The 27,433-nt window shown below is 47.4% G+C and overlaps 1 protein-coding gene across 8 annotated transcripts in view; it reads left to right on the forward strand.

The window, feature by feature from the left end:
- The window catches only part of arhgef25a (Rho guanine nucleotide exchange factor (GEF) 25a), a 145,842-nt gene that overhangs the window by 93,004 nt on the left and 25,405 nt on the right, over positions 1-27,433 (forward strand). For 7 of the 8 annotated variants that reach the window (XM_045693294.1, XM_045693295.1, XM_045693297.1 and 4 more), the window contains 6 exons: positions 8,664-9,031; positions 9,935-10,045; positions 20,684-20,805; positions 21,039-21,105; positions 23,059-23,162; positions 23,239-23,308. In XM_045693294.1, coding sequence (XP_045549250.1) covers positions 8,664-9,031; positions 9,935-10,045; positions 20,684-20,805; positions 21,039-21,105; positions 23,059-23,162; positions 23,239-23,308 — 842 coding nt within the window. The remainder of the gene's footprint in view (positions 1-8,663; positions 9,032-9,934; positions 10,046-20,683; positions 20,806-21,038; positions 21,106-23,058; positions 23,163-23,238; positions 23,309-27,433) is intronic. The other variant, XM_045693298.1, reaches the window with a different exon arrangement.

Consider the following 27,433-nt stretch of genomic DNA (forward strand, 5'->3'; position numbering starts at 1 on the left):
AGGGAGGGGAGAGAGGGAAGGTTACTGTTGAGGGAGGGGGAGAGAGGGGAAGGTTACTGTTGAGGGAGGGGGAGAGAGGGGAAGGTTACTGTTGAGGGAGGGGGAGAGAGGGGAAGGTTACTGTTGAGGAGGGGAGAGAGGGAAGGTTACTGTTGAGGGAGGAGAGAGGGGAAGGTTACTGTTGAGGGAGGGGGAGAGAGGGGAAGGTTACTGTTGAGGGAGGGGGAGAGAGGGAAGGTTACTGTTGAGGAGGGGGAGAGAGGGGAAGGTTACTGTTGAGGGAGGAGAGAGAGGAAGGTTACTGTTGAGGGAGGGGGAGAGAGGGGAAGGTTACTGTTGAGGGAGGGGAGAGAGGTTCTGTTGAGGAGGAGAGAAGGTTACTGTTGAGGGAGGGGAGAGAGGGAAGGTTACTGTTGAGGGAGGGGAGAGAGGGGAAGGTTACTGTTGAGGGAGGGGAGAGAGGGGAAGGTTACTGTTGAGGGAGGGGAGAGAGGGAAGGTTACTGTTGAGGGAGGGGGAGAGAGGGGAGGTTACTGTTGAGGGAGGGGAGAGAGGGGAAGGTTACTGTTGAGGGAGGGGAGAGAGGGGAAGGTTACTGTTGAGGGAGGGGGAGAGAGGGGAAGGTTACTGTTGAGGGAGGGGGAGAGAGGGGAAGGTTACTGTTGAGGGAGGGGAGAGGGAAGGTTACTGTTGAGGGAGGGGAGAGAGGGGAAGGTTACTGTTGAGGGAGGGGGAGAGAGGGGAAGGTTACTGTTGAGGGAGGGGAGAGAGGGAAGGTTACTGTTGAGGGAGGGGGAGAGAGGGGAAGGTTACTGTTGAGGGAGGGGGAGAGAGGGGAAGGTTACTGTTGAGGGAGGGGGAGAGAGGGGAAGGTTACTGTTGAGGGAGGGGGAGAGAGGGGAAGGTTACTGTTGAGGGAGGGGGAGAGAGGGGAAGGTTACTGTTGAGGGAGGGGGAGAGAGGGGAAGGTTACTGTTGAGGGAGGGGGAGAGAGGGAAGGTTACTGTTGAGGGAGGGGGAGAGAGGGGAAGGTTACTGTTGAGGGAGGGGAGAGAGGGAAGGTTACTGTTGAGGGAGGGGGAGAGAGGGGAAGGTTACTGTTGAGGGAGGGGGAGAGAGGGGAAGGTTACTGTTGAGGGAGGGGGAGAGAGGGGAAGGTTACTGTTGAGGGAGGGGAGAGAGGGGAAGGTTACTGTTGAGGGAGGGGAGAGAGGGGAAGGTTACTGTTGAGGGAGGGGGAGAGAGGAAGGTTACTGTTGAGGGAGGGGGAGAGAGGGGAAGGTTACTGTTGAGGGAGGGGAGAGGGAAGGTTACTGTTGAGGGAGGGGGAGAGAGGGAAGGTTACTGTTGAGGGAGGGGAGAGAGGGGAAGGTTACTGTTGAGGGAGGGGGAGAGAGGGGAAGGTTACTGTTGAGGGAGGGGGAGAGAGGGGAAGGTTACTGTTGAGGGAGGGGGAGAGAGGGGAAGGTTACTGTTGAGGAGGGGGAGAGAGGGGAAGGTTACTGTTGAGGGAGGGGAGAGAGGGGAAGGTTACTGTTGAGGGAGGGGGAGAGAGGGGAAGGTTACTGTTGAGGGAGGGGAGAGAGGGGAAGGTTACTGTTGAGGGAGGGGGGAGAGGGGAGGTTACTGTTGAGGGAGGGGGAGAGAGGGGAAGGTTACTGTTGAGGGAGGGGGAGAGAGGGGAAGGTTACTGTTGAGGGAGGGGAGAGGGGAAGGTTACTGTTGAGGGAGGGGGAGAGAGGGAAGGTTACTGTTGAGGGAGGGGAGAGAGGGGAAGGTTACTGTTGAGGGAGGGGGAGAGAGGGGAAGGTTACTGTTGAGGGAGGGGAGAGAGGGGAAGGTTACTGTTGAGGGAGGGGGAGAGAGGGAAGGTTACTGTTGAGGGAGGGGAGAGGGGAAGGTTACTGTTGAGGGAGGGGAGAGAGGGAAGGTTACTGTTGAGGGAGGGGGAGAGAGGGGAAGGTTACTGTTGAGGGAGGGGGAGAGAGGGGAAGGTTACTGTTGAGGGAGGGGGAGAGAGGGGAAGGTTACTGTTGAGGGAGGGGGAGAGAGGGGAAGGTTACTGTTGAGGAGGGGAGAGAGGGGAAGGTTACTGTTGAGGGAGGGGAGAGAGGGGAAGGTTACTGTTGAGGGAGGGGGAGAGAGGGAAGGTTACTGTTGAGGGAGGGGAGAGAGGGGAAGGTTACTGTTGAGGGAGGGGGAGAGAGGGGAAGGTTACTGTTGAGGGAGGGGGAGAGAGGGGAAGGTTACTGTTGAGGGAGGGGAGAGAGGGGAAGGTTACTGTTGAGGGAGGGGAGAGAGGGAAGGTTACTGTTGAGGGAGGGGGAGAGAGGGGAAGGTTACTGTTGAGGGAGGGGGAGAGAGGGGAAGGTTACTGTTGAGGGAGGGGGGAGAGGGGAAGGTTACTGTTGAGGGAGGGGGAGAGAGGGGAAGGTTACTGTTGAGGGAGGGGGAGAGAGGGGACGGTTACTGTTGAGGGAGGGGAGAGAGGGAAGGTTACTGTTGAGGGAGGGGGAGAGGGGGAGGTTACTGTTGAGGGAGGGGAGAGAGGGGACGGTTACTGTTGAGGGAGGGGGAGAGAGGGGAAGGTTACTGTTGAGGGAGGGGAGAGGGGAGGTTACTGTTGAGGGAGGGGGAAAGAGGGGGTTACTGTTGAGGGAGGGGGAGAGGGGAAGGTTACTGTTGAGGGAGGGGGAGAGAGGGGACGGTTACTGTTGAGGGAGGGGGAGAGAGGGGAAGGTTACTGTTGAGGGAGGGGAGAGAGGGGACCGTTACTGTTGAGGGAGGGGGAGAGGAGGGGACGGTTACTGTTGAGGGAGGGGAGAGAGGGGACGGTTACTGTTGAGGGAGGGGGAGAGAGGGGAAGGTTACTGTTGAGGGAGGAGGAGAGAGGGGAGGTTACTGTTGAGGGATGGGGAGAGAGGGGACGGTTACTGTTGAGGGAGGGGAGAGAGGGGAAGGTTACTGTTGAGGGAGGAGGAGAGAGGGGACGGTTACTGTTGAGGGAGGGGGAGAGAAGGGGAAGGTTACTGTTGAGGGAGGGGAGAGAGGGGAGGTTACTGTTGAGGGAGGGGGAGAGAAGGGAAGGTTACTGTTGAGGGAGGGGGAGAGAGGGGACGGTTACTGTTGAGGGAGGGGGAGAGAAGGGAAGGTTACTGTTGAGCGAGGGGGAGAGGGGAGGTTACTGTTGAGGGAGGGGAGAGGGGAGGTTACTGTTGAGGGAGGGGGAGAGAGGGGAAGGTTACTGTTGAGCGAGGGGGAGAGGGGAGGTTACTGTTGAGGGAGGGGGAGAGGGGAAGGTTACTGTTGAGGGAGGGGAGAGAGGGGAGGTTACTGTTGAGGGAGGGGAGAGAGGGGAAGGTTACTGTTGAGGGAGGGGAGAGAGGGGGAGGTTACTGTTGAGGGAGGGGGAGAGAGGGAAGGTTACTGTTGAGGGAGGGGAGAGAGGGGAAGGTTACTGTTGAGGGAGGGTGAGAGGGGAGGTTACTGTTGAGGGAGGGGGAGAGAGGGGAAGGTTACTGATGAGCGAGGGGGAGAGGGGAGGTTACTGTTGAGGGAGGGGAGAGGGGGAGGTTACTGTTGAGGGAGGGGGGAGAGGGGAAGGTTACTGATGAGCGAGGGGGAGAGGGGAGGTTACTGTTGAGGGAGGGGAGAGGGGAGGTTACTGTTGAGGGAGGGGGAGAGAGGGGAGGTTACTGTTGAGGAGGGGGAGAGAGGGGAAGGTTACTGATGAGCGAGGGGAGAGGGGAGGTTACTGTTGAGGGAGGGGAGAGGGGAGGTTACTGTTGAGGGAGGGGGAGAGGGGAAGGTTACTGTTGAGGGAGGGGGAGAGAGGGGAGGTTACTGTTGAGGGAGGGGGAGAGGGGAGGTTACTGTTGAGGGAAGGGGAGAGAGGGGAAGGTTACTGTTGAGGGAGGGGAGAGAGGGGAGGTTACTGTTGAGGGAGTGGGAGAGAGGGGAGGTTACTGTTGAGGGAAGGGAGAGAGGGGACCGTTACTGTTGAGGGAGGGGGAGAGAGGGGAAGGTTACTGTTGAGGGAGGGGAGAGAGGGGACCGTTACTGTTGAGGGAGGGGAGAGAGGGAAGGTTACTGTTGAGGGAGGGGGAGAGAGGGGAGGTTACTGTTGAGGGAGGGGGAGAGAGGGGACGGTTACTGTTGAGGGAGGGGAGAGAGGGGACGGTTACTGTTGAGGGAGGGGGAGAGAGGGAGGTTACTGTTGAGGGAGGGGGAGAGAGGGGACGGTTACTGTTGAGGGAGGGGGAGAGAGGGGAAGGTTACTGTTGAGGGAGGGGGGAGAGGGGAGGTTACTGTTGAGGGAGGGGGAAGAGGGGGTTACTGTTGAGGGAGGGGGAGAGGGGAAGGTTACTGTTGAGGGAGGGGGAGAGAGGGGACGGTTACTGTTGAGGGAAGGGGAGAGAGGGGAAGGTTACTGTTGAGGGAGGGGAGAGAGGGGACCGTTACTGTTGAGGGAGGGGGAGAGAGGGGAAGGAGGGGACGGTTACTGTTGAGGGAGGGGGAGAGAGGGGACGGTTACTGTTGAGGGAGGGGGAGAGAGGGGAAGGTTACTGTTGAGGGAGGAGGAGAGAGGGGAGGTTACTGTTGAGGGATGGGGAGAGAGGGGACGGTTACTGTTGAGGGAGGGGGAGAGAGGGGAAGGTTACTGTTGAGGGAGGAGGAGAGAGGGGACGGTTACTGTTGACACACTATCTCCTTTCCATCCCTCCTTACTGGGCTAAACCAGGAGCGTTCTCCTCAGAATAACTTAGTCTATCTCTATCCCTTAGTCTATCTCTATCCAGCTCTGTGGTTATCCAGCTCTATTGTTATCCAGCTCTGCGGTTATCCAGCTCTGTGGTCATCCAGCTCTATGGTCGTCCAGCTCTATGGTTATCCAGCTCTATGGTCATCCAGCTCTATGGTCATCCAGCTCTATGGTCATCCAGCTCTATGGTCATCCAGCTCTGTGTTGTCATCCAGCTCTATTGTCGTCCAGCTCTATGGTTATCCAGCTCTATGGTCATCCAGCTCTATGGTCATCCAGCTCTATGGTTATCTAGCTCTATGGTCATCCAGCTCTATGGTCATCCAGTCCTATGGGTATCCAGCTCTATGGTTGTCCAGCTCTATGGTCATATAGCTCTATGGTTATCTAGCTCTATGGTCATCCAGCTCTTTGGTCATCCAGCTCTATGGTTATCCAGCTCTATGGTTGTCCTGCTCTATGGTCATATAGCTCTATGGTTATCTAGCTCTATGGTTATCCAGCTCTATGGTCATCCAGCTCTATGGTTGTCCAGCTCTATGGTTATCCAGGTCTATGGTTATCCAGCTCTATGGTTTTCCAGCTCTATGGTTATCCAGCTCTATGGTTATCCAGCTCTATGGTTATCCAGCTCTATGGTTGTCCAGCTCTATGGTCATCCAGCTCTATGGTTGTCCAGCTCTATGGTCATATAGCTCTATGGTTATCTAGCTCTATGGTTATCCAGCTCTATTGTCATCCAGCTCTATGGTTGTCCAGCTCTATGGTTATCCAGCTCTATGGTTATCCAGCTCTATGGTTATCCAGCTCTATGGTTATCCAGCTCTGTGGTTATCCAGCTCTATGGTTGTCCAGCTCTATGGTTGTCCAGCTCTATGGTTGTCCAGCTCTAAGGTTATCCAGCTCTGTGGTTATCCAGCTCTATGGTTGTCCAGCTCTATGGTTATCCAGCTCTATGGTTATCCAGCTCTATGGTTATCCAGCTCTATGGTCATCCAGCTCTATGGTTATCCATCTCTATGGTTGTCCAGCTCTATGGTCATATGGCTCTATGGTTGTCCAGCTCTATGGTCATCCAGCTCTATGGTTGTCCAGCTCTATGGTCATCCAGCTCTATGGTTGTCCAGCTCTATGGTTATCCAGCTCTATGGTTATCCAGCTCTATGGTCATATAGCTCTATGGTTGTCCAGCTCTATGGTCATCCAGCTCTATGGTTGTCCAGCTCTATTGTCGTCCAGCTCTATGGTTATCCAGCTCTATGGTCATCCAGCTCTATGGTCATCCAGCTCTATGGTTATCTAGCTCTATGGTCATCCAGCTCTATGGTCATCCAGTCCTATGGGTATCTAGCTCTATGGTTGTCCAGCTCTATGGTCATATAGCTCTATGGTTATCTAGCTCTATGGTCATCCAGCTCTTTGGTCATCCAGCTCTATGGTTATCCAGCTCTATGGTTGTCCTGCTCTATGGTCATATAGCTCTATGGTTATCTAGCTCTATGGTTATCCAGCTCTATGGTCATCCAGCTCTATGGTTGTCCAGCTCTATGGTTGTCCAGCTCTATGGTTGTCCAGCTCTATGGTTTTCCAGCTCTGTGGTTATCCAGCTCTATGGTTGTCCAGCTCTATGGTTATCCAGCTCTATGGTTGTCCAGCTCTATGGTCATCCAGCTCTATGGTTGTCCAGCTCTATGGTCATATAGCTCTATGGTTATCCAGCTCTATGGTTATCCAGCTCTATGGTCATCCAGCTCTATGGTTGTCCAGCTCTATGGTTATCCAGCTCTATGGTTATCCAGCTCTATGGTTATCCAGCTCTATGGTTATCCAGCTCTGTGGTTATCCAGCTCTATGGTTGTCCAGCTCTATGGTTGTCCAGCTCTATGGTTGTCCAGCTCTAAGGTTATCCAGCTCTGTAGTTATCCAGCTCTATGGTTGTCCAGCTCTATGGTCATATAGCTCTATGGTTATCCAGCTCTATGGTTATCCAGCTCTATGGTTATCCAGCTCTATGGTCATCCAGCTCTATGGTTATCCATCTCTATGGTTGTCCAGCTCTATGGTCATATGGCTCTATGGTTGTCCAGCTCTATGGTCATCCAGCTCTATGGTTGTCCAGCTCTATGGTCATCCAGCTCTATGGTCGTCCAGCTCTATGGTTATCCAGCTCTATGGTTATCCAGCTCTATGGTCATATAGCTCTATGGTTGTCCAGCTCTATGGTCATCCAGCTCTATGGTTGTCCAGCTCTATGGTTGTCCAGCTCTATGGTTGTCCAGCTATGGTTATCCAGCTCTATGGTTGTCCAGCTCTATGGTTATCCAGCTCTATGGTTATCCAGCTCTATGGTTGTCCAGCTCTATGGTTATCCAGCTCTATGGTTATCCAGCTCTATGGTCATATAGCTCTATGGTTTTCCAGCTCTATGGTCATCCAGCTCTATGGTCGTCCAGCTCTATGGTTGTCCAGCTCTATGGTTATCCAGCTCTATGGTCATCCAGCTCTATGGTCATCCAGCTCTATGGTTATCCAGCTCTATGGTCATCCAGCTCTATGGTCGTCCAGCTCTATGGTTGTCCAGCTCTATGGTTATCCAGCTCTATGGTCATCCAGCTCTATGGTCATCCAGCTCTATGGTTATCCAGCTCTATGGTTATCCAGCTCTATGGTCATCCAGCTCTATGGTCATCCAGCTCTATGGTTATCCAGCTCTATGGTCATCCAGCTCTATGGTCGTCCAGCTCTATGGTTGTCCAGCTCTATGGTTATCCAGCTCTATGGTCATCCAGCTCTATGGTCATCCAGCTCTATGGTTGTCCAGTATTTAGCTAGCTGGATTTATCCCTCCAAACATTGACCCCCGTCTCTGTCTTCTATTGATGTTGTTGTGGTTAGCGGTGGTTCAACATCTGTCCATTTAGGTGTGTGTCTGCTGCTGCCCTTTGCCTTAGTGAAACTCCCCTCCATCAATAAGGAGACCTGAGAAATCCCAGTGGTTGACTTAGAGAGTTTATCATTCATTCACGAGCCCCGACTTCTCTTGACCGGTTATGTAACCTTTGCCCCCCTCCATCTCTGTCTTTCTCTCTCCCTCCAACTGCTCTGATGCCACTGCTCTCCAGCGGATCCTGTGCTGCTACCAACCGTGTCAAAATCAAATCAAAGCACAGCCAGAAGAGGACTGGCCACCCCTCATAGCCTGGTTCCTCTCTAGGTTTCTTCCTAGGTTTTGGCCTTTCTAGGGAGTTTTTCCTAGCCACCATGCTTCTACACCTGCATTGCTTGCTGTTTGGGGTTTTAGGCTGGGTTTCTGTACAGCACTTTGAGATATCAGCTGATGTAAGAAGGGCTATATAAATACATTTGATTTGATTTGATTTACAGTGAAATGATTACTTACAAGCCCCTAACCAACAATGCAGTTAAGTAAAAAATAGATAGATAAGTAAAAAATGTAAATACAAATTAATTTAAGAGCAGCAGTAAAATAACAGTAGTGAGGCTATATACAGGGGTTACCGGTACAGAGTCAATGTGCGGGGGTACAGGTTAGTCGAGGTAATTGAGGTAATATGTACATGTAGGTAGAGTTAAAGTGACTATGCATAGATAATAAACAGAGAGTAGCAGCAGTGTAAAAGAGGGAGGGGGGGGGCAATGCAAATAGTCTGGGTAGCCATTTGATTAGCTGTTCAGTCTTATGGCTTGGGGGTAGAAGTTGTTCAGAAGCCTCTTGGACCTAGACTTGTGTGTGGTTGTTTGAGTATGAAGTTGGATATTGTGATAGCAAATCATTCAGTTTCCGTTATTTATTTTTTTACAATTAAGTATCTATTTGATTCTTCCTCCCACTGTCCTTTAAATCTCTCTCTCTCTTTCCCTCCTCTCTGTCTCTCTCCAGACTCATACTCAGCGGCGGGCAGCGAGGGTAGCATCTCCACCTCCGTGGCGTCCCTGCCCCCGACCCTGACGGCGTCCATTAGCTCCGCCCCCAACTCCCCGGGCTCGCGGCGTTCCGTCAGCACCCTGAAGAGGTGGCTGACCAATCCCGTCCGCAAGCTGAGCGCCGGGGCCGTCAACATCTCCACCAGCGCCAAGGGGGAGCGGCAGGACAGGAAGTTGGATGGGGGAAGCAAGCCCCCTCCTCCTATTCCACCCCCACGCCACAGTCATGACCTGGGCCTGGGCCTGGGAGGGCTGGGGCTGGCCAGCCCCCTGGGATCAGAGGACCACCTCACCACTGTACAACCCATCACACACAAAGAGATGGTGAGTGGAGAGGCGTTGCTAAGCACCAGTATTCAGGATACAGTGTACTCTAGGGTACATAGACCTACCTACATACCGGTGGAGGCTGCTGAGTGGAGGGCGGCTCATAATAATGTCTGGAACGGAGGAAATGGAATGGCATCAAACCATGTGTTCGATGTATTTGACACCATTCCACCAATTCCGCTCCAGCCGTTACCACGAGCCTGTCCTCCCCAATTAAGGTGCCACCAACCTCCTGTGATCTACATACAGGTATGTACATATATCACAGTGAGGAGCAGCTGCTGTACACTGGGACAATGGCAAGTGACAGATTTGAAATGTGCCTCCTCAAGAGTAAACTCATCCGTATACTCTGTATAATTGCCACAGTGCTCTATATACAATAGCTAAATATACATATATCATATCACAAGATAGCATAGGCTTATGAACAGGCTCAAGAGCAAATAGACAAATGATTGTTTAGTACAGCTGCCTGTCAAACACAGATCTACAACTCTTCCCGTGTAAATATATAGCGATGCCAGCTTCCCCATAGATAAACAGTATGTTTTATCTCTACTTAGCTTCTCTGACCACAGCCTATTGACAGTACAATGCCTCGCCTATGAATACTATGAATGATTGCTGCGTTGTAAACACACACTGGACAGTGGGATAGCTATGGCAGGGGTGATGCTGCTCGTTACACAACAACAGCATGCTGCCCTCTCACCTCTGGGGACGTTTCTGACCCCAGTCACAGAGTAACACTGACTCACGTCGATGTGTTGAGTGATTTTGCTGTGTTATGTTGAGTAACGATGTCTCTTACGGTGTGCTGTGTTATGTTGAGTAACGATGTCTCATGTGGTGTGTGTGTGTGTGTGTGTGTGTGTGTGTGTGTGTGTGTTGTAGGAGTGCAGATATAATTTGGCCAGTCCTGAGGATCTCTCCCCGGCAACCCTAAACTCTCCCAGCTACCTGTCTGACTCACTACAAGGCTGTACTTCACTGGCCTACACACATGTGAGTCAACATGCGTGTGTGTGCGCGCACACACACACACACACACACACACACACACACACACACACACACACACACACACACACACACACACACACACACACACACACACACACACACACACACACACACACACTCTGAGATCACACCTTTTGGGGAATCTTTACCTGAGACATGACAACTTGTCTTAGCCCACCTGAGCAAATGCCTAGGTCTAAGGAGGCCAAAGAAGGTAGATATGGTCATGCAATCTATCTTATCAACAGGGTCAGAGAGCACATACTCAGTCAACTTATCCAACCTAAAAAATACACAATAAATCGTACTGAACTGATGAAGAAATGAATTGGTCATCCATTGATGGTATTGGCTGTTGCTGCTCAGTGTGTAGGGCTAGGGGAGATAGCCAGGATTTTCTCAGAGGAAAAATCAGACAGGGAGGTGATGGCCCCCGAGACAGACCTGGATATGAAAGTAAGCCCCCCCCCCCGGCCCCCAAGGGCCTCTCAGAGGAGGAGGCCGTCCAGTGGTGTGCGTCCCAAACGGGCCCATAGGTCTCTGGTCAAAAGTAGTGCACTGATATGTAGGGAATAGGGTGCCATTTGGGACGCACACCCTTGTTAGGGTTCTGTGTGATGGACGCATTCGCATTCAACCGCAAAGAACATGCCTCCAGATAAAGAGGAAACGGCACGGAGGAGAAACGGAACGGAAGACGCCGTGTTCCTGGGAACGACAGGGTCTCGACGATGGCTGTGCTCTTTCATTTACACATCAAACATTGGGAATGATGTGTGAACGGCAACAGTGAATGGGATAGATGGTATTTGAAACAGAGTAGGTTGTAAGGGGGCCTAGATAAAGATAATAGATACTGGGTCAGAGAGACAGGACTAACTGGAATCTTACAAAGTTTTGACAAAGCTTTTAAACTCTGTGAATTACCAGGAATGACCTGGATTTCTGAATAAATTGATCATAACATTTGATCTGACCTTCATCTAAGTCACAACAACAGACAAAAACAGTGTGCTTAAAATAATAACACACAAATGATTGTATTTTTCTTGTCTATATTGAATACATCATTTAAACATTCACAGTGTAGGTTGGAAAAAGTATGTGAAGCACTAGGCTAATGACTTTTCCAAAAGCTAATTGGAGTCAGGAGTCAGCTAACCTGAAGTCCAATCAATGAGACGAGATTGGAGATGTTGGTTAGAGCTGCCCTGCCCTTTAAAAAACACTCACAAAATGTGAATTTGCTATTCACAAGAAGCATTGCCTGATGCGAACCATGCCTTGAACAGAGATCTCAGAAGACCTACGATTAAGAATTGTTGCCTTGCATAAAGCTGGAAAAGTCAGTCCAAGGTAAGACAAATTGTCTATAAATGGAGAAAGTTCAGCACTGTTGCTACTCTCCCTAGGAGTGGCCGTCCTACAAAGATAACTGCAAGAGCACAGTGCAGAATGCTCAATGAGATTAAGAAGAATCCTAGTGTCAGCTAAAGACTTACAGAAATCTCTGGAACATGCTAATATCTCTGTTGACGAGTCTACGATACGTAAATCACTAAATAAGAATGGTGTTCATGGGAGGACACCACGGAAGAAGCCACTGCTGTCCAAAAAAAACATTGCTGCACGTCTGAAGTTTGCAAAAGAGCACCTGGATGTTCCACAGTGCTTCTGGCAAAATATTCTGTGGACTAATGAAACTAAAGTTGTGTTGTTTGGAATGAACACACAATACTATGTGTGGAGAAAAAAAGGCACAGCACACCAACATCAAAACCTCATCCCAACTGTAAAGTATGGTGGAGGGAGCATCATGGTTTGGGTCTGCTTTGCTGCCTCAGGGCATGGACAGCTTGCTACCATCGATGGAAAAATGAATTCCCAAGTTTATCAATACTTTTTGCAGGAGAATGTAAGGCTCCTGAGTGGCGCAGCGGTCTAAGGCACTGTATCTCAGTGCTAGAGGCATCACTGCAGTCCCTGGTTTGAATCCAGGCTGTATCACACCTGGCCGTGATTGGAAGTCCCATAGGGCGGCGCACAATTGGCCCAGCTTTGTCTGGGTTTGGCCGGGGTAGACCGTCATTGTAAATAAGAATTTGTTCTTGACTGACTTGCCTAGTTAAATAAAGGTTAAATAAAAATGTAAAATAAACATCTGTACGCCAATTGAAGGTCACCAGAAGTTGGGTGATGCAACAGGACAATGACCCAAAACACAGAAGTAAATCAACAACAGAATGGCTTCTACAGAAGCAAAAATATGCCTTCTGGAGTGGCCCAGTCCTGACCTCAACCCAATTGAGATGCTGTGGCATGACCTCAAGAGAGCGGTTCACACCAGACATCACAAGAATATTGCTCAAGTGAAACAGTTTTGTAAATGGTCAAAATGGAACAGGAGAGAGTGTGAGAGAGAATAAGAAAAATAGAGAAAAAGAAAGAGGGGGATTAAAGTATGTAGGTCAGTCATCCCAGGGTCACGGCTTCTGTCATTCTGCGTTCTCTCTCTCTCTCTCTCTCTCTCTCTCTCTCTCTCTCTCTCTCTCTCTGTTTTTGTCTTCTGACCACCCACAGGAGATAAAAGATTAGACTTTCATTCTGCCAACTTATTATTCTCATTCACTCTTATACACATTCTAGTAACTTCCCTTTCTCTTTAGCTCACATACAGTACATTCTGCTTAGTGCTTACCCTATTTCCCGCTCTCCCTCTCCCTCTTCATTCAGGATACTGCTAATCTGACCTAACATTCCCACAGAGGCCCAGTTTGATCAATTGTTTATTATTTGTTGGTCAACGGAAAATTCCTAGACTGACTTCAGTCAAACAGTCAAACAATGTAGTACTGTTACCCAAGGAACTGTAGTAAAATGACTAAAATGTACCAAGAGTTATAGCTCCTCTTGCTCTATCCATCAAATGGTCTTTCCTTCCTCTCTTCAGGAGAGATCAACTTTTGTCTGGACTGTACTGTCTGGATGCACTTTGAGAGATTTAGAGTTTCTCCTTCAAGTAGGAAAAGGAAGAAAAATAAAAGAGTTTGGATAGTTCTTAGAATAGAATTTTAGCACCGTGCACGCCCACATGCACACACGCCGGCACGCATGCACCGCACGCTAACGCACACACACTACCTCCACCTCACCAAGGCATTGTTTCCTGTAGGAACAACATCAGCCGTGATATCAGCTTCCGTTAAACTTTTGAAAGCAAAAATAGAGGAGTAAAAATAGAGGATGCGAGAAAGAGAGAGTGTTCTTCCCTGTGGGCTTCCACCAGAGCAGAGGACATCTGGTAAGGATTAGGATCGGGCAGTCAGGGAGAGACCTGTCAGCCAGGGTAGAGCTAGGGCTGGAGGATTCCTAACAGGGCAGGAAACCTAGGACACACACACGGGCGGCCAGGCCGACACACAAAACAACTGTGTACACTACATCTTTAGTAAAAGGTTACATTTCCAGAAGTTGATGTGAAATAAAAAGCCACAAGTGAATATAGACTGTAGCTATGCCGAGGAGTCTGGCCGGGAGTAAACATTTGAACAAATAGTGTCTGAACAGGTTGAACCAGGCCAGAGGGCAGGGGCGGTGGTGAACTAGAGAAAGTAGCCTCCATCCATCAGGGAGACTGGCAGAGGAGTCACAGTGATTAGTTTTTGTATTTGTATTTATTAAGGATCCCCATTACTCTTCCCAGTGTCCAGCAACATTAAGGCATGTATATACAATTTAAAATATTACATGACATTACATTTCATAACACTTTTCACAACACATTAACTGTGTGCCCTCAGGCCACTACTCTACTACCACATAAACTACATGAACAAAAGTATGTGGACACCTGCTCATCGAACGTCTCATTCCAAAATCATGGGCATTATAAAAACCTTTGCTGCTATTACAGCTTCCACTAGACGGCTTTTCACTAGACGGCTTTCCACTAGATGTTGGAACATTGCTGTGGGGACTAGCTCGCAGTCAGTGTTCCAATTCATCCCAAAGTTGTTCAATGGGGTTGACGGCAGGGCTCTATGCAGGCGAGTCAAGTTCTTCAAAACTGATCTCAACAAACCATTTCTGTACGGACCTCGCTTTGTGCACCGGGTCATTTTTATGCTGAAACAGGAAAGGGCCTTCCCCAAACTGTTGCCACAAAGTTGGAAGCACTGAATCGAATAGAATTTCATTGTTTTCTGTAGCGTTAAGATTTCCCTTCACTGGAACTAAGGGGCCTAAACCAAGCCATGAAAAACAGCCCCAAACCATTATTCCTCCTCCACCAAACTTTACAGTTGGCACTATGCATTCGGGCAGGTAGCGTTCTCGTGGCATCCGCCAAACACAGATTTGTCCGTCGGACTGCCAGATGATTAAGCGTGAAAAATCATTCCAGAGAATGTGTTTCCACTGCTCCAGAGTCCAATGGCGGCGAGCTTTACACCACTCAAGCTGACACTTAATATGGTGCATGGTGATCTTAGGCTTGTGTATGGCTGCTCGGCCATGGAAGCCCATTTCATGAGGCTCCCGACAGACAATTCTTGTGCTGGGATTGCTTCCAGAGACTGTTTGGAGCTCGGTAGTGAGTGTTGCAACCGAGGATAGACGATTTTTAAGCGCTACGGCTACGCTCAATCAGGCCTTTATGGCAGAGGGGCCAGACGGAAGCCACTCCTCAGTAAAAGGCACATGACAGCCCGCTTGGAGTTTGCCAAAAGGCACCTAAAGGACTCTCAGACCATGAGAAACAAGATTCTCTGGTCTGATGAAACCAAGATTGAACTCTATGGCCTTGATGCCAAGCCTCACGTCTGGTGGAAACCTGGCACCATCCCTACGGTGAAGCATGGTGGTGGCAGCATCATGCTGTGGGGATGTTCTTCAGCGGCAGGGACTGGGAGAGTAGTCAGGATCGAGGCAAAGATGAACGGAGCAAAGTACAGAGAGATCCTTGATGAAAACCTGCTCCAGAGCATTCAGGACCTCAGACAGGGGCGAAGGTTCACTTTCTAACAGGACAACGACCCTAAGCACACAGCCAAGACAATGCAGGAGTGGCTTCGGGACAAGTCTCTGAATGTCCTTTAGTGGCCCAGCCACAGCCTGCTCTAACATTTCTGGAGCGACCTGAAAATAGCTGTGCAGCAATGCTCCCCATCCAACCTGACAGAGATTGAGAGGATCTGCAGAGAAGAATGGAACAAACTCCACAAATACAGGTGTGCCAAGCGTGTAGCGTCATATCTGAGAAGACTCAATGCTGTAATCGGTGCCAAAGGTGCTTCAACAAAGTACTGAGTAAAGTGTCTGAATACTTATATAAATGTGGTATTTTTAAATTATAAATGAGCAAAAATGTCTAAAAACCTGTTTTTGCTTTGTCATTATGGGGCTCGGTGTGTAGAGTGATAAAGGGGAAAAAACAATTGAATCCATTTTAGAATAAGGCTGTAACGCAACAAAATGTGGAAAAATTCAAGGGGTCTGAATACTTTCCGAAGGCACTGTATAGTGTATCTACAATACAAAATCCATGTGTATGCGTGTGTAGAGTGCGTTTAGGATGCGGGTGTTTGATTAGTTGTGTACTGTGGGTCTAAGTCAAGGGAAGATGTGCACGGCCGGAACATGGAGGCCTAGAAGTGAGGTCAGACAGAAGGTTTACTCAGTCACGAGTGAATGAATAAGGCAGAATGAACGCTGATGAAGCTGAACGGCGTTGCTCAACAAAGAAGAGAGACTTTCACAAGAAAAGGAGTGGTTCGCTGAGGGGAGTCAGTGTGTGTAAATCTTCAGAAGGTTGACAAACACACATTCAGTTCTATTGTAAGCAGAAGACCGTGGCCAATGAACAAGAGATGCTTATTTCTCACACAAGCATGACCGTGTATTTTACTGCTCACACAAGCATTTCTGTAGTGTAGAGAGAATGCTTCAATGTTCAGGGATCTCCATGGGAATGTATCTAAGTTCCAGGAAAGTAGCCTGTGAAAAGGCACTCATACGTACCTCATCAACTCAGTTGATTAGATCGCTGCGACATGTTTGTTTACTATGTCCCACTCTTCCTGAATTGATTGGGTGTGGATGTTGAAGTGGATGATGACACAAGGTCCCGTACTGGTCTAATTCACGCACTTCAAGAGAAGATCCCTGGTTATCCCTACTTCATCTGTTCTGGCGGACTCAGTAAACACAAATGCTTTGTTTGTAAATAATATCTGAGTGCTGGAGTGTGCCCCTAGATATCTGTAAGTTAAAAAACAAGAAAATCGTGCCGTCTGGTTTGCCTAATATAAGGAAGTTGAAATGATTTACTCTTTTACGTTACATTTTAGAAATTACATTTACTTTTGATACTTAAATGTATTTAAAACCATATACTTTTACACTTCTACCCAAGTCGGATTTTCCTGGGTGACTTTCACTATTACTTGAGTCATTTTATATTAAGGTATCTTTACTTATACTCAAGTTTGACAATTGGGTACTTTTTCCACCACTATCTCTGTGTTATCACTCTTTCTTTCATCCCTCCATCCCATTCCTTTTTCCCAAAGGGATTTCACCCTATGACAAACAATGTCAGCATACAACAAGTTGTTGCACACTTATACCCTTTAATCATAACTCATTGGAAAGCTTAGATTCACAGCTATCCATCAGACACATTTTCAGGAATGGGAAGGTCAACAGAACTTTGAGCTTTGACCTCTAGGGTACATATCAGAATTACCTGTATAAATTGCTTTAAGAAGGAAAACCTGATACATTTTGAAATCTAGGGACATAAACCTGACTTTTTATTTTATTTGAGACATCGTCACCCCAAGTGATCAAATCAAAATCAAATCAAATCAAATTGTATTGGTCACATACACATGGTTAGCAGATGTTATTGCGAGTGTAGTGAAATGCTTCTAGATTAGACAGCGCATCAGTATCTAACAGGTAATATCTAACGAATTCCACAACAAAACCTAATACACACAATCTAGAAAGGAATGGGATGATAATATATAAATATAAAATATATGGATGAGCAGTGACAGAGCGGCTAAGATGCAATAGATAGTATAGAGTAGATAGTGTAGGATACAGTATACAGTATATACATATGAGATAAGTAATGCGAGATATGTAAACATTCTTAAAGTGGCATTATTAAAGTGACTAGTGTTCCATTTAATAAAGTGGCCAATGATATCAAGTCTGCAGGTAGGCAGCCGCCTCTCTGTGCTAGTGATGGCTGTTTAACAATCTGATGGCCTTGAGATAGAAGCTGTTTTTAAATCTCTCTGTCCCAGCTTTGATGCACCTGTACTGAGCTCGCCTTCTGGATGGAAGCGGATGAACAGGCAATGACTCGGGTGGTTGTTGTCCTTGATGATCTTTTTTGCCTTCCTGTGACATTGGGGGTTGTAGGTGTCCTGGAGGGCAGGTAGTTTTCCCACGGTGATGCATTGTGCAGACCGAACCACCCTCTGGAGAGCCCTGCGGTTGTGGGCTGTACAGTTGCCGTACCAGGCGGTGATACAGCCCGACAGGATGCTCTCGATTGTGCACCTGTAAAAGTTAGTGAGGTTTTTCCGGTGACAAGCCAAATTTGTTCAGCCTCCTGAGGTTGAAGAGGCGCTGCTGCACCTTCTTCACCACACTGTCTGTGTGCGTGGACCATTTCAGTTTGTCAGTGATATGTACACAGAGGAACTTAAAACTTTCCACCTTCTCCAGTGCTGTCCCGTCGATGTGGATGGGGGGTGCTCCCTTTGCTGTTTCCTGAAGTTCACGATCATCTCATTTGTTTTGCTAACATTGAGTGAGAGGTTATTTTCCTGACCTCACCTCCTCCCTGTAGGCCGTCTCGTCATTGTTGGTAATCAAGCCTACCACTGTTGTGTCGTCTGCAAACTTGATGATTGAGTTGGAGGCATGTATGGCCACACAGTCGTGGGTGAACAGAGAGTACAGGAGAGGGCTGAGAACGCACCATTGTGGAGCCCCTGTGTTGAGGATCAGCGGAGTGGAGATGTTGTTTCCTACCTTCACCACCTGGGGTCGGCCCGTCAGGAAGTCTAGGAACCAGTTGCACAGGGCGGGGTCAAGCCAGGGACTCAAGCTTAATGATGAGTTTCGAGGGTACTATGGTGTTGAATGCTGAGCTGTAGTCAATGAACAGCATTCTTACATAGGTATTCCTCTTGTCCAGATGGGATAGGGCAGTGTGCAGTGTGATGGTGATTGCATTGTCTGTGGACCTATTGGGGCGGTAAGCAAATTAAAATGTGTTTAGGGTGACAGGTAGGGTGGAGGTGATATGATCATTGACTAGTCTCTCAAAGCACTTCATGATGACAGAAGTGAGTGCTACGGGGCGATAGTCATTTAGTTCAGTTACCTTAGCTTTCTTGGGAAGAGGAACAATGGGGGCCATCTTGAAGCATGTGGGGACAGCAGACTGGGATAGGGATTGATTCAATATGTCCAGTTGGTCTGTGCATGCCGTCTGAGCCAGCAGCCTCACGAGGGTTAACACGTTTACATTTTTTACTCACGTCAGCCTTGGAGAAGAAGAGCCCACAGTCTTTGGTAGCTGGCAGCGTCGGTGGCTCTCTATTGTCCTCAAAGCATGCAAAGAAGTTGTTTAATTTGTCTGGAAGCAAGACGTTGATGTCTGCGATGGGGCTGGTTTTCTTTTTGTAATCCATGATTGTCTGTAGACCCTGCCACATATGTCTCGTGTTTGAGCCGTTGAATTGTGACTCCAGTTTGTCTCTATACTTACACTTTGCTTATTTGATTACCTTACGGAGGGAATAACTACACTGTTTGTATTCAGCCATATTCCCAGTTGCCTTGCCATGATTAAATGCAGTGGTACGTGCTTTCAGTTTTAACGCAAATTCTGCCATCAATCCACAGTTTCTGGTTAGGGAAGGTTTTAATAGTCACAGTGGGTACAACATCTCCTATATACTACCTTATAAACTCGCTCACCGAGTCAGCGTATGCGTCAATTTTGTTCTCTGAGGCTACCCGGAACATATCCCAGTACAAGTGATCGAAGCAATCTTAACGCGTGGAATCCAATTGGTCAGACCAGCGTTGGATAGACCTAAGTATGGGTGCTTCCTGTTTTAGTTTCTGCCTATAGGAGGGGAGCAACAAGATGGAGTCATGGTCAGATTTGCCATTAGGAGGACGGGGGAGGGCCTTGTATGCAATGTGGAAGTTCGAGAAACTATGTTACTCGCTCGTGTAATGCAATTGATATGCTGATAGAATTTAGGTAGCCTTCTTCTCAAATTAGCTTTGTTAAAATCCCCAGATACAATAAATGTAGCCTCAGGATATATGGTTTCCAGTTTGCATAAAGTCCAGTGAAGTTCCTTGATGGCCGTCTTGGTATCCACTTGCCGGGGGATATACATGGCTGTGACAATAAACGAGGAAAGTTCTCTTGGGAGATAATACAGTCGGCATTTGATTGTGAGGAATTCTTGGTCAGGTGAACAAAAGGAGCCTACCACTGTTGTGTCGTCTGCATGTTGTTACAATTACACCATGGGTCGTTAATCATAAAACATGCATCGCCACCCTTCTTCTTACCAGAGAGATGTTTATTCCTGTCGGCGCGATGCACTGAAAATCCCGTTGGCTGTACTGACTCCGACAGCATGTCCCATGATAATTCAAATGAGGGCAGGATTTGAATAACTTGATAAAATGATGGAAGTAAACGCTGGAATTGATCAAATCATTCTGGAAATAGGAACCATTGGTATAGTACTAGAGTTAGAGGCTACAGAAGAGGATTTTGATTCCCATGTACAATAGGACTTCACTGTCAGTTTTGTGTTCCTACTATGTTTGGTTGAAGTTTGGCTGAATAGTTTAAATCAATCAGAATGGAGAAAGCCCATTAAAACCACTGACAATTCATTTGTTGCCACGCTAGTGTCACACACAACCCATAAAGCATATTTAGAACCTTATTATTCAGAATGATAAAAAACGTAAACATACAGTGATATGATATCTTGGCCATGTCGCCCAGCCCTAATTGGTTGCTATGCTAACACCACAGAGATCCAATGAAATTATATGTAATTCTATGCCCAAGGCATTCTGTACACCACACTCCTTTACAAGCCCAATAATTGTCTCTACCGACCCTGTTCTCTTTCTTTCTCTCCCTCTGTCTTTCTCTTTCATGGTGACTTTACCACACCATACACTATTATTGGTGACAATCAGATCCCCTTATCATTCTGTCACTGTCCCTAGTGTCTGGCTGCTCTCCCTCCCTGGTCACCTTGGCAACCTGCATCATTATCCTCTCTCCCTCAGTCTCTCACCTTGCCTCTCTCTCTCTCTCTCTCTCTCTCTCTCTCTCTCTCTCCCTCTGCTTCTTTGCATCCCTCCCTCTCTCTCCCGCTCTCACTTTGCCTTTCTCTCTCTTTGCCTCACTTTCTCACCCCCCCCTTACATTGCCTCTCTATCCCTCAGTTTGATCTTTCCCTTGCCCTTTTTCTCTCCTGCTATATTAAAAATGCCAACGGACTACAGAGTATATCATAACCATATGCCCTGTCCCCTCTGTTACATCAGGATAGTCAGCCCACCGATGTCTATCCAGATGACAGTGGCTCAGTGTTGATGGACGACACCTCCAGCCAATCATCAGCCGCAGCTGACAATGAGGAGAGGAGGAGTGCCTTAGAGAAGAGCATGCAAGTGGTTCACCTTTACTTACACAACACAACACTGCCCTCACAACCCTTTGCTCTAAAACTGATCCAAAGTTTGATGTACAACACAGCATTGCCATAAGTATCAACACACTGCCAACAGTTACATGAGAGTGTCACTGTGTCAAGAATGTTTGCAAATACTTTGTTTTGGTGGGGATGACAGGGGGCACCAAAAGTCTGCAATATTTGTCATCCTCTGTCTCTCTGTCCAGGTACGTACTGAAGGAACTCATAGAGACAGAGAAACTGTATGTGGAAGACCTGAGGTACATAGTAGAGGTGAGTGTACAGTATTATAAGCGAGAGTACAGTATTAAAAACAGCGGCTTATGAAGTGTGAAATCCCACCCACCCAGGTATTATATTACCTGGCCTTGAAAACATTGTCATCACAATACCTTCAGTTTCTTAAAACACAGCTTGGTCTGGCTCCAAAAACGGGCATTTCTGTTATTGGGTTGATTTGATGAACGTACATACAGTACCAGTCAAAAGTTTGGACACACCTACTCATTCAAGGGTTTTTCTTTATTTGTACTATTTTCTACATTGTATAATAATAGTGAAGACATCAAAACTATGAAATAACACATATGGAATCATGTAGTAACCCAATTTTCTTTTAAACAAATCAAAATATATTTCAGATTTTAGATTCTTCAAAGTAGCCACCCTTTGCCCTGATGACAGCTTTGCACACTCTTGGAAATCTCTCAACCAGCTTCACCTGGAATGCTTTTCCAACAGTCTCGAAGGAGTTCCCACATATGCTGAGAACTTGTTGGCTGCTTTTCCTTCACTCTGCCGTCCAACTCATCCCAAACCATCTCAGTTGGGTTGAGGTCGGGTGATTGTGGAGGCCAGGCCATCTGATGCAGCACTCCATCATTCTCCTTCTTGGTAAAATAGCCCTTACACAGCCTGGAAGTGTGTTGGGTCATTGTCCTGTTGAAAAACCAATGATAGTAAGACTAAGTGCAAACCAGATGGAATGGCGTATCGCTGCAGAATTCTGTGGTTGCTATGCAGGTTAAGTGTGCCTTGAATTCTAAATAAATCACTGACAGTGTCACCAGCAAAGCACCACCACACCTCCTCCTCCATGCTTCAAGGTGGAACTACACATGCAGAGATCATCCATTCACATACTCTGCGTCTCACAAAGACTAGGCGGTTGGAACCAAAAATCTCAAATTTGGACTCATCAGACTAAAGGACTGGCCCAAGCAAGTCTCTTCTTCTTATTGGTGTCCTTTAGTAGGGGTTTCTTTGCAGCAATTCGACCATGAAGGCCTGATTCACGCAGTCTCCTCTGAACAGTTGATGTTGAGTTGTGTCTGTTACTTGAACTCTGTGAAGCATTTATTTGGGCTGCAATCTGAGGTGCAGTTAACGCTAATGAACTTATTCTCTGCAGCAGAGGTAACTCTGGGTCTTCCTTTCCTGTGGCGGTCCTCATCAGAGCCAGTTTCCTCATGGCGCTTGATGGTTTTTGTGACTGCACAATGAAGAAACTTTGAAAGTTCTTGAAATGTTCCTTATTGACTGACCTTCATGTCTTAAAGTAATGATGGACTGTCATTTCTCTTTGCTTATTTGAGCTGTTCTTACCATAATATGACTTAGTCTTTTACCAAATAGGGTTATCTTCTGTATACCACCCCTACCTTGTCACAACACAACTGATTGGCTCAAACGCATTAAGAAAGAAAGAAATTCCACAAATTCCCTTTTAACAAGGCACACTTGTTAATTGAAATGCATTCCAGCTGGTTGAGAGAATGCCAAGAGTGTGCAAAGCTGTCATTAAGGCAAAAGGTGGCTACTTTGAAGAATATAAAATCTATTTTGATTTGTTTAACACTTGTTTGATTACTACATGATTCCATGTGTGTTATTTCATAGTTTTGATGTCTTCACTACTATTCTACAATGTATGAAATGGCAAAAATAAAGAAAAACCCTGGAATGAGTAGGTGTGTCCAAACGTTTGACTGGTACTGTATATTACGGTAATACGTAGGCTTTTAGCTCAGAGGGTTAACCCTGTCTTGTTGTGCGTGGGAAACCAGGGTTTGAATCCCGGTCAGTCACATACAGTGTGTGTGTGTGTGTGTGTGTGTGTGTGTGTGTGTGTGTGTGTGTGTGTGTGTGTGTGTGTGTGTGTGTGTGTGTGTGTGTGTGTGTGTGTGTGTGTGTGTGTGTGTGTGTGTGTGTGTGTCTCCACTACAGGGCTACATGGCCACTATGAATACCAAGGGCATACCTGAGGACATGAAGGGGAAAGACAAGATCATATTTGGAAACATTCACCAAATGTTCGACTGGCATAAAGAGTGAGTGTCGAAGATGTACTGTGCAGAGTATGATTGTGTGTGATAGTGTGTGTGTAACCTGTCTCTCTCTGTCTAGCTACTTCCTGGGGGAACTGGAGAAGTGTATAGCAGAACCAGAGAGACTGGCCCAACTTTTCATAAAGCATGTAAGTCTACTTACACCATCACTCAGAGACAGTGGACCACAGGCAGCGGGCGAGTAGCTGTTTCCTGTGTCTGTTTGGTGTGAGTTGAGGTAAATAGCTGTAAATACACATAAAGAGCTCCTGTTAACCCTCCAACGTGCCGTGCCCCTGTCTAGATTTCTGTCAGCTGCTAGCATTCGCTCCTACACTTCCCTGTTATAGATAGGTCTCAGAAGAGCGCACACACACACACACACACACACACACACACACACACACACACACACACACACACACACACACCAGCGTTTCCCCCACCACTTCCTTGTTATTGATAGCTAGGGTATTAGACCTGCCTGTGTTTTTCTAGCCACAGACAGGCTGACTAGCCTCCAGACCAGACACGACTTGACCAGTCAGTCAGGAAGTGTGTGTGTGTGTGTGTGTACGTGCATGCCCTGTGTGTGTGTGTGTGTGTGTGTGTGTGTGTGTGTGTGTGTGTGTGTGTGTGTGTGTGTGTGTGTGTGTGTGTGTGTGTGTGTGTGTGTGTGTGTGTGTGTGTGTGTGTGTGTGTGTGTGTGTGTGTGTGCGTGGCTGGACTGAGCGGTCAGGAAGCAAGTGGAGAATAACAGTCTGAAGAAACAGGCAGAAAAAAGCCACATTAAAAAGTGTCCGAAATAATAAACACTAGACTATTTTATGTGGAGGCCATTTTCCTCCAACCCCAAAGACGACCTATTTCTGCCCCTGTATCTGTGGTCTGCTATGGAGAAAAATGAACAGAAGAAGAAAGATATAGTGTACAGATATACTGCAGAGTTTATTGTTCTTAGAATAGAAAATAACTTAACGAGTAGAGCTTTAGAAGTGCTACATGATGTATTCCGTGCAGAGAATTACATGTATGTTAATGAAGACAGAGTGGTCATGTTGGGTTAATTCGACAAACTTGGAGTAAAATAGATTGAGTTAATGAGTTCTCTCTCTCTCTCTCTCTCTCTCTCTCTCTCTCTCTCTCTCTCTCTCTCTCTCTCTCTCTCTCTCTCTCTCTCTCTCTCTCTCCCTCTCCCTCTAGAACTCTCCTTTCCTCTCTCCCTGGCCTTTAAATCAATTCAAAATGACTTGAAGACGTGATGAAGTTAAAAGGGCTATGGGGGAATGAAGCAGCTCGTAACTACATCTAATGGTGTCAAACTGTGACAACAAGCACACTGGGAACATGGCCTGTAGAAAAAGTCCAGGAGAACTTTCATATAGAATGCTTCATTTCAAAGTCGTCAATTCATTATTTGACACAATTCAATAATCATCATCACAAAAACTACAACTTTAAAATACATATATTTTTGGAAAACTGTCAGTGCTAAAGGTAAGACAGATGTGGCTGTCCATAGGCCACTGGTTGAGCAGCCTAGTGATGTATGGGACTGGTTGTAATGAACACGAGGGGAGACAGAGAGCTGGCTTCAAGCGCAGGGCGCAGCAGGTGTTTTTGGCAAAGGACCACAGGAGGAGGCAGGTAGATGGGTCCAGGGGCAGGCAGAAGGTCATACACAGGGGGTCCAAAAGGGCAACAGTACAGGCAGGGAAAAGGCTAGTAACATAGTCCAGGAGATCAGGCAGATAACAGGAAATCCGATAGGCTAAAGTACAGGCAGGGAATAGGCGTCGTTAGTGAGGCAGGCAAAAACTATCATACACGGGAGGAGCAAATCACGGGGAAAAACAGAGCTCTGAAAGACGTGTGTCACAAAACAAACAATACCTCACAATGATGGGGTGCAAAGAAAAGAACTAAATAGTGTGTGATAATGACATACAGGTGTGTGAACAGGTAATCAGAATGCAGGTGATTGGGATCTGGAGAGTGAGCTGCGTTCAGGGGATCTAGGTGTTTGAGAGTGAGCTGGAAAGTGGGATGGAAAGTGAGCTGCGTTCAGGGGATCTAGGTGTTTGAGTGTGAGCTGGAAAGTGGGATGGAAAGTGAGCTGCGTTCAGGGGATCTAGGTGTTTGAGTGTGAGCTGGAAAGTGGGATGGAAAGTGAGCTGCGTTCAGGGGATCTAGGTGTTTGAGTGTGAGCTGGAAAGTGGGATGGAAAGTGAGCTGCGTTCAGGGGATCTACGTGTTTGAGTGTGAGCTGGAAAGTGGGATGGAAAGTGAGCTGCGTTCATGGGATCTACGTGTTTGAGGGTGTGAGTTGGAAGCAGACGTTACACTGGTTGAGCAGCCTAGTCATGTATGGTACTGGTTGAGCAGCCTAGTGATGTATGGTACTGGTTGAGCAGCCTAGTGATGTATGGTACTGGTTGAGCAGCCTAGTGATGTATGGTACTGGTTGAGCAGCCTGGTCATGTATGGTACTGGTTGAGCAGCCTAGTCATGTATGGTACTGGTTGAGCAGCCTAGTGATGTATGGTACTGGTTGAGCAGCCTGGTCATGTATGGTACTGGTTGAGCAGCCTAGTCATGTATGGTACTGGTTGAGCAGCCTAGTCATGTATGGTACTGGTTGAGCAGCCTAGTCATGTATGGTACTGGTTGAGCAGCCTAGTCATGTATGGTACTGGTTGAGCAGCCTAGTGATGTATGGTACTGGTTGAGCAGCCTACCGATGTATGGTACTGGTTGAGCAGCCTACCGATGTATGGTACTGGTTGAGCAGCCTAGTGATGTATGGTACTGGTTGAGCAGCCTATTGATGTATGGTACTGGTTGAGCAGCCGAGTCATGTATGGTACTGGTTGAGCAGCCTAGTCATGTATGGTATCACGCTTCTATGGTAGCGCTTGGTTCTGCACCTGATGGATTCCAACATTGTTGAGGACCGGGTAACACGACCAGAGATGGAGGAGCGTTCCGGGGGCAGCATATGTCGGTAGAGGCCCTGTTTGTATGTGGTTTACACCGTCACCATGGTGGGACGGAGCTGTGGGACGGAGCTATATTTCAGCTTCCTAATGGAGGAACAGGGGTCTACTGGCCCTCTTGGAGATCGCGTCCACCTGTGCTGTCCAATGGAGATCTTCCTGGATGAGAATGCCTAGGATTTTTATGGTTTCAACTCTCAGGAGCTCTGAGTTATTGATGTGCAGTGGTGGTAGATCCGGTGATGTTCTGGAGATGAAGGTGTGAAGTACTTTGCATTCCTGCGGGTGGAGAATCATGTGACTGTCTCTGGACTAAGTGCTGTTGCGGTGACCATATCATCGCCACACCGGCAGCCCTGACCGCAGTAAAATTCCACGTGACCGTTGAGGCACGGTAATCTCCTCTTACGCACTCTGGACATGATTTGGTAGTAGCGAACTTGCTAACGACCATCCGGTCCTAATGGCCTGGTACTCAGGTCTCTAGTGTTCCTCCAACCACTCTGACATCAATGCGAATACAATCAAAAAATCACTTCAAACACTTATCATCATCAAAACAGGATCATGCTTTTAAAACTCACCTCACTGTGATGATCATTTTGAAGAAGTACAACAGCAGGTTGAAACTGAGTGGAAAACACGGTCATTGTGGATGTTGTTTCAAAGCCTAACACAAATGGACAGCGCTTTCTAAGGTGATGATGAGTTCAAACACCCCTATACATATTGGAGTTTATGCATACGCAAAGGCTTATGAGCTTGGGGAAAACAAAATAATAAAAATTATGATTGTGCCTTATACAATACATAGCCTACAGCATCTTATGCATGGCAGAAAAACATCAAACTAAAGTGATTTATGATGTCTTTGGAACATAATTGGTCTAGCCTATAAATTAGAGTAATCGCCTTTGAGTGTGGACTGTATTATTATGCATACTGGATGGACTGGTTACCTTATGCTACGCTCTAAAATGTGTATCCATGAGTCTGGGAGAGAACGTATAGCCCTACGCGATGCTGTTGGTTCATTGATTGTGCAGAGCGGCTTACAGGTAGCCTACAATTACAGTGAATTTGTATTTGATTTGGAATAGCCTGGTAATAGGGGATTTTTTTTATATTTGAATAATTAAGTGGGTGGCAGAGGACAGTTAGCTAAGCAGAATATCTCTCCACCATGCGTCTCCATTTCCTCCTCTCTCTCCTTTATTCCTTTCTATAGTGTGCAGAGGGGGTGTCAACAGTTAAGTGAAATCTGTTTTGTTTGCGAAA

Source organism: Salmo salar, chromosome ssa13 (genome assembly GCF_905237065.1).
Source record: "Salmo salar chromosome ssa13, Ssal_v3.1, whole genome shotgun sequence".
In the NCBI taxonomy this organism is placed as follows: domain Eukaryota; kingdom Metazoa; phylum Chordata; class Actinopteri; order Salmoniformes; family Salmonidae; genus Salmo; species Salmo salar.